Source organism: Rhynchophorus ferrugineus, unplaced genomic scaffold (assembly GCF_030347505.1).
Source record: "Rhynchophorus ferrugineus isolate W39M unplaced genomic scaffold, kcgeb_rfMv2 rfM7, whole genome shotgun sequence".
NCBI classification, from domain to species: Eukaryota; Metazoa; Arthropoda; class Insecta; order Coleoptera; family Curculionidae; genus Rhynchophorus; species Rhynchophorus ferrugineus.
The window spans coordinates 36,231,792-36,242,557 of NW_027472586.1; the positions used below are offsets into that span (position 1 = coordinate 36,231,792).

General features: G+C 36.8%; 1 protein-coding gene and 2 long non-coding RNA genes across 4 annotated transcripts; 2 read left to right on the forward strand and 1 right to left on the reverse strand.

Moving 5' to 3' along the window:
- The first annotated feature begins 753 nt into the window (after positions 1-753).
- Positions 754-1,667, forward strand: LOC143200354 (uncharacterized). Its single transcript, XR_013006694.1, has 3 exons — positions 754-883; positions 946-970; positions 1,587-1,667. It is a non-coding gene; the product is annotated as an uncharacterized LOC143200354 (long non-coding RNA).
- Positions 1,668-2,491: 824 nt separating this feature from the next.
- LOC143200351 (uncharacterized) lies at positions 2,492-2,896 on the forward strand. The gene is made up of 2 exons (XR_013006691.1): positions 2,492-2,633; positions 2,704-2,896. It is a non-coding gene; the product is annotated as an uncharacterized LOC143200351 (long non-coding RNA).
- On the reverse strand, positions 2,886-9,529 carry scaf6 (SR-related CTD associated factor 6). Of its 2 annotated transcripts, XM_076410754.1 has the most exons (8): positions 9,371-9,529; positions 9,140-9,310; positions 8,660-9,080; positions 7,986-8,057; positions 7,111-7,927; positions 5,704-6,236; positions 3,151-3,422; positions 2,886-3,079 (listed from the first exon to the last, which is right to left on the reverse strand). In XM_076410754.1, exons 1-8 carry the CDS (start codon positions 9,393-9,395, stop codon positions 3,051-3,053), a joined length of 2,340 nt encoding a protein of 779 aa, XP_076266869.1. In that variant the 5' UTR covers positions 9,396-9,529; the 3' UTR covers positions 2,886-3,050. The 2 variants fall into 2 exon arrangements, with proteins under 2 accessions (XP_076266869.1, XP_076266868.1); XM_076410753.1 differs by having other exon boundaries at positions 2,886-3,422.
- Between the last annotated feature and the right edge of the window lie 1,237 nt (positions 9,530-10,766).

Sequence of the window (10,766 nt, forward strand, 5' to 3'; positions counted from 1 at the left end):
AGCGCTTACTGTTTATTGAAATATTACTTTAATTTAATTTTATTATAAGTTTAAATTATTTTATTATAACATATTAATGTATTTTACAGTATTTACAACGCATACAAGCTGGCAACGCCGCAGAATAGTTGTAAACATTTTGAATTCTCGAATCCGCGGGCAACCCCAGAACCGTCGGTTTATTTTTTTTACATGCGTGGATGGCGTGTCTCCGGGCATCTCTTTAGGAAAGGTGTCGGTTAACGATACAACTATCTATTTTACCACTGCAAAACAACTATGAAAAAGCCAACGGAACCCGAGGATTCGCACAGAAGAGACGACCGATCGCGGCACGGTTCGTGGACGTACGTCGGTGATCGACGACGATAATTTGCACATGATCCATCGGGCGATCACGTTCGCGATAACGTGGAAGACCACGTGACGAGCATTCGGGGCCTCGTACGATGTCGTTTTGATTCCGGAGAACGGGTAGGATTACACAAGATTAATTAACTAGATGCGGGGAATTATCTGTTCATTAAAAGGTAAAGGGAAAATTTCGTACCGTTTTTTTAAGAACGTTGCATTGACGGAAGAGTGTGAGATTTGGAGTAGTTAAAGTTTATATGAAGAAGCGCAGAACACTAAAGTTTACGTACAATATGTACTACAAATAGCACATTTATTTACATGGCACCTTCGCCGTTTCCCCGGAAAACTTTTAATAATGTTTGGATGATGTTAATATTTGTTTTATTATGTTATCAAGTTCAACTACGTTAATTGTATCGATGTTAATAATAATGTTGGGAACAAAATAAGTGAATTTTTTTCAAGAGGAATGTATTTAAACACTATACATAGTGGATACCCAAAATAATGTAAATATCATGCAATAGTAAGTCTTGATACATGTTAGCAACATTTCCCGATACCTCAAAATATCGCTATTTTTTTCAGGAAAGTATCGATACATGTAAATGAGGTAAATAAATAATGACTGAACTTTTGAGTGAGAGATTAAAAACCTAGGGTTTTTGAAGTGGCGTATCGAACTCTTGTTTTGAGACTTAGCATTCTCGGTCATCAAGTGAATTATGTGTGGAAAAGTATGGTTAAAGTGAAGAAGTATCGATATTGTCAAAAATAAATATCGACATGTCTTGTTCACCGATATATCGATATTTTTTAAATCATTTAAATATTTTTTTCACACAAACAAAATGTAGTATATGATTGGCTAGTTCGACGCAAGCGCACTTAAGTAAAATGACTAATACGTTCAATTTAGTTTGGTTAAGTATGACATTTATCATGTTTATCATGTTAGCTTACATATTTCCTTCAGAAATAAATTTAAGTAACGATATTCTTTCTCTTTGAAAGATAATTCATCACAATATAATTACCAATATATTAGGACAATTAGTATAATAGGTATAAAATTGATAAACTTAACTCAAAATAAACTCAAACTTGTACCAATACATACTTATCATCTTGCTCAAATTGACTAATATACCTTTCTTCTTCCTAAAATAACTTGACAATGTTGACACTGAATAAAAAAAGATGTTAATGTAAAATATGGTATATTTCAGCACTGAAGTAATATCATTGATATATCCAGTTATGTATATTCACATATTATTTATATATTTCTTTTCCATTTGTTTTTTTTTCAGATCTCCAGTATGCTCTAAATACGCCTTGTATGCCTGAATTCTTCTCCAATGATAAACACATAATTTGTGATCAATAGATCGTACGAGGCCGTTGAATCGTTTAGACAGGGAACGATACACCTTGCAATCTGTAATACGACAAGTTGTACAATCTGAGCCGATTCAACCGATAAAGACATAACCAGTTACGCTCTCGATCAGTAAATCGTACGACGCGGTAGAATCGTTTGGACAGGGATCAACACACCTTGCAATCAGTAATACAAAAAGTTGTACACAACCAACCTAAGCCGATTCAACCAATGAAACGATAAACACGTAGTATGTGATGCTCTCGATTAATAAATCGTACGACGCGGTTGAATCGTTTGGACAGGGGACCACACACCTTGCAATCTGTAGTGCGGCAAGTTGTACAGCCTGAGCCGATTCAACCGATAAAAGGATAAAGACATAATCAATGATGCTCTCGATCACTAAATCATACGACGCGGTCGAATCGTTTGGACAGGGGACGACACACCTTGCAATCAGTAATACAAGTTGTACAACCTAAGCCCATTCAACCGATGAAACGATAAACACGTAGTCTGTGATGTTTTCGATCAATAAATCGTACGACGCGGTTGAATCGTTTGGACAGGAGACGACACACCTTGCAACCTGTAGTATGACAACGTCGATCACATGTTGCAAAACTGGTGAAAACATACTTGAAAACATTAATATCCAGGCCTTGCTCCTTCTGATTACTATGGGTGAAGATACAAAAAAATGGGTCAATTTGTGGGTAGTCTCAAAACATACATTGTTCCCCTGAGATGGAATCCATAAATTGTCTGAAAGATGGGGAAAAGTAGCGACTATCGATGGATATCGAATATTCACAACAAAGCTTCAAAACTTGTTTAAAGCTAATTAATAGGCCTAATAAATGAAAACATGCGTTCTAGAGCTGCCAATGTAAGTGCTTGTATGAATAGTTGAAAATACAATTAAAGTCAATAAAAACAATAATCGCACGTTTTTCTAGTGTGAAACATTTCTCCGTAATCTGGCGAAGTGGGAAAATCTTATCTTCACGACTCATTTTTTGTTCTCAAATGTATTGTCAAGTAAGCGAGTTGATTTTCAGTTATCAACAAGAGCCAACAACTTATCACCAAACGTAATTATAGTTCAGGGACATTATATCGAAAAAATAAAATGTATATCTAACGATAAAATCGTGCTATTTTATTAACCATACACAACACTGCGGTCTCCATATAAAAACAAACACAAAGAAAAAGTTCACTCGTGTATAGCGTTGTCACATCAACATTTATTAAGAATATATGGTGAATTATTTACAAAACGAACGGGAATCCCGTAACATGTTCACGATCTCTCCTCAGAACCGCCCCTTCCTGAAACAAACCCGCCAAAACGGCGACGGATTAGTGCCGGGCGCTCAGCTCCCCGTCACCCTTGATCTTACTCTCTTTTTCGCGCTCTTCGGCCCGCGCCTTCATCCTCGTGATGAAGGCCGCGCCCTTGTTCTTGCGAAAGTTCTCGTACGGGTCGTTCAGGTTGCATCCCACGCCTTTAAATTGGTCCTGTCGGTCTCGGATGTCGCCGCCTGCGATCGGCGAGTCGATGCCCTGCTCTTTGACTCCCAGGCCGCGACCCGCCCAGCCCATCTTGCGCAGCATCTCGTGACCTTTATTCGACGGGTCCAACTCCTGAGGATCGTTTCTTCCGAACAGTCCCCTGGAAAATAAAGAAACAGGTCGTTAAATAATATTTGGTTAATATACAAAAAGTTAATTCAGCCTACAGGCATAGTTTTAGAAAGAGTTCTACACATCTAATAATAAAAGAGTAGTAACACTGATGTATGGCAGATGATTGAGCTCACTACTAACACATCACTCAGCAACCAAAAAACATACACATATAGTGTAGGAACTTAAATGGGCACACCCATTAACATGTAACCATGTTCTAACTATGCGTCTTAACTACTAGAGGGCTAGAGTTGGACAGGCATCTTAGAAATAGAACTATAGAAATGTTAACTAGTATTTATTAATTACTATTTTTAATTACTCCCTTTAGTAAATAAACCCGCTTGGCGCGCCCTTAGATGGTTTAGACGAATAAAGCTTGGCCACACCTTTATAGTTAGTTAGGAGATCTATGTTTGCTTATTCTATGGTTTAAATGTTACAGTAGTTTTAATGAAACAACTTTTAATGGCAATATCGAAGAAAAATGATGGTGATAGTAGAGTGACTAGTTGTTATTTGTAGGCAACAAAATAATGCGCTAAAGATAAATGGTTTTGTTATTATTTAGACCAGAAACTTATCAAGTTAAAAATAAGAATAAACAAACAGTAGAAAAAGAAGCGAAAGAATACAAGTTACTTAGATATAAAGGAGATAAATTCGAAGAAATAGAATATATAAATAATCTATTAGAAGAATGTTTTCCAGTTCCAGAATTGTACTTTTGTTATTAATTCTTCCGGTATATTTAAAATCTCCCGCTTTTGATTTCAATTTATTTCTATTTAATATTCTTGTACGGAGATTACAAATCTATCCAAGTAGCGTCCAGGCATGGCCGGGAATTTTGAAGAGAAATATCTCACCGTCTGTGTAAAAAGCCACTTAACCTAAGAGAGAACTTGAAATCATTAAATAATATTTATTTATGACCAGAAAACCTGGAGGCAAGTTTTAAGCCCTGTAATACTTTTACGAGTATTGATGCAGTGAAATTCTGATAGTAAGACCCGCAAATCTAAAGAGGAAACCTAATACAAATAACATAGACAACTAGTTACAAAACTTCCAAGGAAAACCTTCACCGTCACTGTAAAAAACCCTAGCTAGCCCAAGAGAGGGCTTAAAGCCATTGTTCAATATTTATTTATAATGAAGAGATGACTTCAGGGATCTGTAATTATTCCTGGAATACCGATGTAATTAAAAGCCATTAAATACTTGATCAAGAAGTTTCAGAGAAAAGCTGCACTGTCTTTATAAGAAGTGTTACCTAGACAAAGGGGTGACTTATTACACTAACATAAAATATCCTAACCTAGTAGATCCGATATGTTAATAAAACTATAATAAAAATAAAAGAGAGAGAATGAGAATGGCGATATGTTGAGAGTTATTATGGCAAAACTATCACGCATAGATAAAAAAAATGTATATGAACCATCAACAAAAAAAGAATAGTGAAATAGAATGACACAGTGGATAATTATACACGGAAAGTGATTAGCAGAAAAAATAAGGAAAAAAAGATCGATGTCAAAGGTAAGGAAGAACAAATTGAAGATACGAGCAAAGAACTACCCTGAGAAGTAAAAAAGCGAAGAAATAAAAGAAGATAAAGTATATATAAAGTGGTTATGGAGTACATTAACACCAAACAAAGGATCAACACAATACTAATAGTTAAAATAATAATAATAATAATGAGATCAAATTAGTGGGGGAAAACTTAAAAACAAAAAATGAAAGAACTAATAAGGAGATATATTAAAAAATAAATTAAAACTGATCCAATCCAAATTATCTAAAAATGTTGTTTAAAAGTATCGATATACCTTTTCTGGTCCGGTCAATTTAGCCATAAAAAAGTGATCAAATTATCAAAATTCCGACATAGCTGTATTTTGTAGAGACCTTGTTCATCATTATAAAATAGTCCTCATCGATACCACGTCCGCAAGGCGACAACACAGTTTGACAATGATAATAACAAATACAATATTGGTCTGAGTTATTTTTTAACTCACCGTTAACAATAGGGACTTTTTTCCCTTCTTTATAACGGTAAGCCAAAGGTCTATACCAAAATTCAGCTGTCGGAATTTTGGTAATTTGAAATGTCTAAACTTACTGGATTCATAGTGTATTTAAATCAATCATTTGTTAATTTATTATAACTGAAGGTAAGCTCAAAGTACCATAATACTTATTACGCTAGTTAGTGCTACTTTTAATACTACTATGGGGTCAACAACACTCACCCTCCGAAATTGGGCGTCGCCGGCGAGATGGACCTCCTCGCGGGCGGCGACCTTGACTTCGACCTGGACCTGGTGTAGCTGCGGCGCCTCCGGTTCTCCCGGCTGTCTCTGCTGTCGCGCGTCCTCCGTCTTCGCGGACTCCTCGACCGACTCCTGGTCCGCGACCTCGACCTGGATCTCGACCGGCGACCGCGCCGTCTTACGGGGGGCGGGGGCGTCGGTGACTTGCTGCGGTACCGCCGCTTGGGCGGCGTGTTCTCCTTCTCCGACTTGAGCACGACCGGCGACGGGCTCTTTGATTTGGCTCGCAAACCCGCCTTGATGGCCTCCTCCTTCTCTGCCTTCGCCTGGCTCTTGGCCTTGTAGTACTCGTACAGGCCCAGCTTCTCCCAACCCTCGCTGTCCCGCGGCCGCTCGTGGCACGGCTGGGAGTAGAAAGCTTCCACAACGGCTAGGAGGCGCTTGGTTGGCGGCGCGGGCGGCGGCAGTCTTATGTCTTTCGGATCCAGCGGTCTGTACGCAGTGTCCTCTTTCTGAAAGAACAGGACACCGATTAGATTAAGCGTTCATCGGTGGTGATAAACTACCTTATGACAATTCTACATATTAACTTCACCCGGAGTTACTGCACAAAAATTGATTTAAAAGAAAACTTGACGTCTGAAATAGTGAAATTTTAAATCTACGCGTGACGTAGTTGTTTTGGTCGCACTAGACGGTTTGTATGGCAACAGGTATTATTTCTACAATATTTTAATAATTTTGTGCTATAAAACATTAGATAATCTAATGTGTATAGGTGGGTGAAGTTCTCCAATTTCGGTAAAAACTCCAAACAAGTTCTGTATTTTCGTCCCAAGGCAGAAAAATGTGATTAAATTTTACAAGGCGGGAACCAGCTAGTATGGTTCAAATATTGCTAATGTATTTATCCCAATAAGATTATTCTAATGTAAGTATTTACTATTTTAAGTACCCTAATTATGTCTACAGTGTAATATAAAGGTAAACAACACTATTGGTAACATTTGACGTTAGGCCTCATTTGTTTTGTTTATTGTGTATATGCGTTTTTAATAACGTTGTTCTTTTTTTAGTTACCAAATAATATAGAAAATTATTTTTGATATAATATGACTGGTTTAGTCATACAAGTGTACATTAAGTCAGTATATGTTTCTAGGAAATTCGAATAATAACTATATGGAAGAAAATAAGCTAACTGAACTCACTGAATATTCACTGCCGAATACTATTGAACGACTATAACATATATTCTCAAAACACAAAGAAATATATTAATTAAATCCAAGGCTTCAACAAGTGTCTATATATATAGTTATATATCGTTTATATCATAGAGTATATATATATATATATATATTCTATGATATAAACGATGCCTACCTTAACGAGCGGCACCATAAGTCCAGCCGGTAGATCGTAATATGGCGCGCTGGGCATGAGTTCGTCCGCGGAAACCTCCGGTTTTGGCGTGAAACCTGGCGGGGGCTTGGAGAAATCGGGAAACACCGCCGAGGGAGGGAAATATCCGGGCGGCGGCTGAGAGAACGGATTGTCCATTCCGTTAATGGGTGCGGGCTGAGTGGCGAGGTTCGGGGGCGGTACGCTGGGGTTTATCGCCAGGTAGCTGTCCGCGTTGTTCTGCGTGGCTATCGGGAACGTTTGCTGCGACGGGGTCTGATTCGTCGCTGCCGCCGTGCTCTGGCTGAGGGTCTGGATGGTCTGTTGTAACGTGGCTTGGATCGTCTCCAGCGGTATGATGTTGTTGGTGGCCGGCGGCGCCTGATTAGGTTGCTGTTGCGTCTGTTGCTGGGGCTGCTGTTGTTGCTGCTGCTGGTTCTGCTCTAAGCTCTGCTTTTGCTGCTCCAGGTCCGTAATTTGTTGCATCGCGTGGCAGACGAACGCCTGATGCTGTGACTGGTATCGCTCGAAGGTAGTCTTGATCTGTTGGACCATGGTAGAGACTTTAGAAGCGTATTTAGCCATCTGATCCGCCTGGTACTGCTGGAAACTTTCCTCCGGGTTGTGCAGCTTCTCCAACGTTTCAGACTGCAGATAATTCACCTTAGACTCCCACAGCTTCAGCAGTTTCTCTAGTTTTTGCTTCTGGTCTGCGTTGGCGACTATGTTGGCGTTGCAGAACATCGGTACCACAGCCACCTCTAAAGCATCCTTTAAATCATTGGCATTCTTCCGGGCACTAAACATAACGGTTAGTGACGTTAACACAAAAAAACTAAACATACTTATCAAGTTACCTGTGATGCAATAAGTCGTTCACCAGATATATAACGTGCAACTTCTGCGCGAAAGTAGTGTATTGCAGCACCCTGAAATATAAGAAACCACTCTTTTTAAAGAAAATAATGCCCGACGTGAGATCGTAATCCCTCTAATCTCTGTTTTAAGTTCATAAATTTCTTGGGAATAAATTTCGATTCTATATAGTAATTCATGTGAAGGTCTAGCATAATTAATATTCTTTTCACCAGAATCGAAGCTTATTTGACAAAAAAAAAATTAAATTGAATCGACAAAAAATTGAACCAAAAATAAAAATGGACTATAGTCGCGCGGAGAAACGTATATGGATTAGTATGGGGTAAAACTCCTACTTAACTTACCATAGCCAAAAATCACGCCCAGTAATAACTTTTTCTTAGAATGTAATTACTTATTTCCATAAAAACTGGACATGGACAAAAATGAATAACAGTCGCAGGGATACATTTCTAGACTATATGGTTGGCACAATACATTTTATCAGGCGATGCTTATAATTTTGTGTATATTATATGTGGATCATCTTGCTTTTATATGATAATTAAGCTAATAATATTCAAACTTAATAAAATAATTATAGTCTATGTCAAAATTAATGTTAAAGCTTTGGCAACTATATCTATTGAAAACAAACTAGAACTATGCTTACTTGTACAACAAACACTGCACAATACAGTTCGATTTCGCCTTGTTATCTGCATTCTGAAGAAACCATGATTTTCCATTACTAATACTGTCTTTGGTGCAACTGTCGATTATAGGTTGCAAAATCGCGTACAGGTCATTTAGATTGATACCACACTCATCAGCTTCCTTTTGTAAATCTTCCGTTTCACATTTTGATACAGTCGCTTTGGCGGCGGCCTGTTGCTGCTGTGAGAGAACGGTATGTTGTGCGGTTAGGTTCTGTTCACTCTGTTTGATTTGTTCCCGTAAAGCGTCCTGTTGCTGAATGATATGATCAATCTCGATGTTCCGCTGATTGGGAATATTGGGCGGTGGTGTATTCCAACTGTTGGATTCTGCCACGGCGGTCGGTTGTTGCTGCTGTTGTTGTTGTTGATTCACGACTAAAAATCGATTGAACAATATTGGAACCGCACTAATCTAGAAGTAGTAGTAGTCTTACTAGCCTGTTCGGTTGTCACTTTGTACTGGTAATAGTTAAAATATTCGCCACCGTACAGAAACTGAAATTTCGGGTTTCCTTTTTGTTTAATTTTGGTCATCTGCTCGAAATCGGGTCCGATTCGAGCGACAAACTGAGCTAGTTTGTCGATGATAGTTCTCAATTCGTTATCTACAACAGAAAATTTGTGACACAATCCGCAGGGTTGAATAGAGGCGGTGTAAGTATTACCCTCGGGCGGCTGCGGCAGGTCCATTTTATATTACAAACATTCTAAATATTAAAAACGCTATTATAAACACTCCTTTGGATATAAACTATATGGAAACAGCGATGCCATTCTATAAGCCATCTATAACCTAACCTAAATCTTCTTTAACAACCGACGCGTTAAGGCGGCAGGAAATCATAATATCTATATATTGATTCGCAAAACACTTAAAACCATATTTTGGTAATTAATATTTAAACACATTCATGTTTGTACGTTGTTTATTCTAATCTAAGGTATATTAATTTAGAATTTCGTTTTTTATTACGTTTATGCAACGCACTATACACTTACTAAATTAAATTTTCTTATTGGTTCATATATATATATATATATATATATATAATGGTATTATTTACCGAATAATAAATCTTATTCTGAATTAATTTGAAATAAGCCGTCTATATAATTAGTATCCTTTCACAAACGGAGCCTTAATTGACATACTGTCGCCACGGGGCATTGTTTTAAAAATATTGTCATTTCGCTGTTTTTACCATGGCTTTTAAAATAATTGTTAGAACCTCATCATATTCGGCAAAATGTTTTTTGTAGGTTATAACTACTAAGTTAGGCTTAAGAGGTGGCTTCCTCTATTCGACAGGTCCGGCATGCAGTCCGCCAAGAAATATATCGATATAAGAGAGAAAAAAATCAACTTTTCTTTGTAATATATATTGATATTTTATAATAAATTCTTACAAAATAAATAATCATTTGAAATTAAGCACCAAAATACAGCAAACATTTAAAAATAAATACCAATTTAGAAGGTTTATGAAAAATGTTTTTTTATAATGTTTTAGAAATATATTTAATTTTTTTGAAAAAATATCGATATTTCGTTGGCATCCCTATGGGACATATTTCATATACAGTAGTCGCATAATAAAATTCGACTTGTATGAAAATTATACGTATACTCACTGTTAAGTGGTTTTTATTAAAAACTTTTATTGTTTTAAATCAGAAAATATAGATAAAAATATTCAATTTATTCTTTAACTGATCTTTAATGTTATATAATATTATGCAAAGTAAGCATCCTATTTAGATCAAAAATATGAATTAACAAAATTGATACTAATATAAGCATAAATTATATTACTTATATCTTAAGAGACATATCACTGTTTATTGGTGTAAGTTTTAGTGATTTTTAATTATTTTAAAAATTTACTTTTGTTTATGAAATATTTGTCAGCAATCAAGTTACACGTGTATGCGATCAAAGTAACGTAAATTTCTAGCTTGATTCAAAGATTAATACAGCAGTCTGATTCGTAGACGTTAACAATATTTTTACACTAATGATCATATCGAGGAGTGGGACTAAGGAAATTAAATAAAACACAA

Bases quoted from the DNA above. Each gene is read 5' to 3' on its own strand.
- scaf6 (XM_076410753.1), bottom strand. From the start codon at position 9,395: ATGGACCTGCCGCAGCCGCCCGAGG. The intron at 9,081-9,139 runs GTAAGACTACTA...ATCGATTTTTAG, and splicing joins AGTGACAACCGAACAGGCTA to TCGTGAATCAACAACAACAA. The intron at 6,237-7,110 runs GTAGGCATCGTT...CTGTTCTTTCAG, and splicing joins TTATGGTGCCGCTCGTTAAG to AAAGAGGACACTGCGTACAG.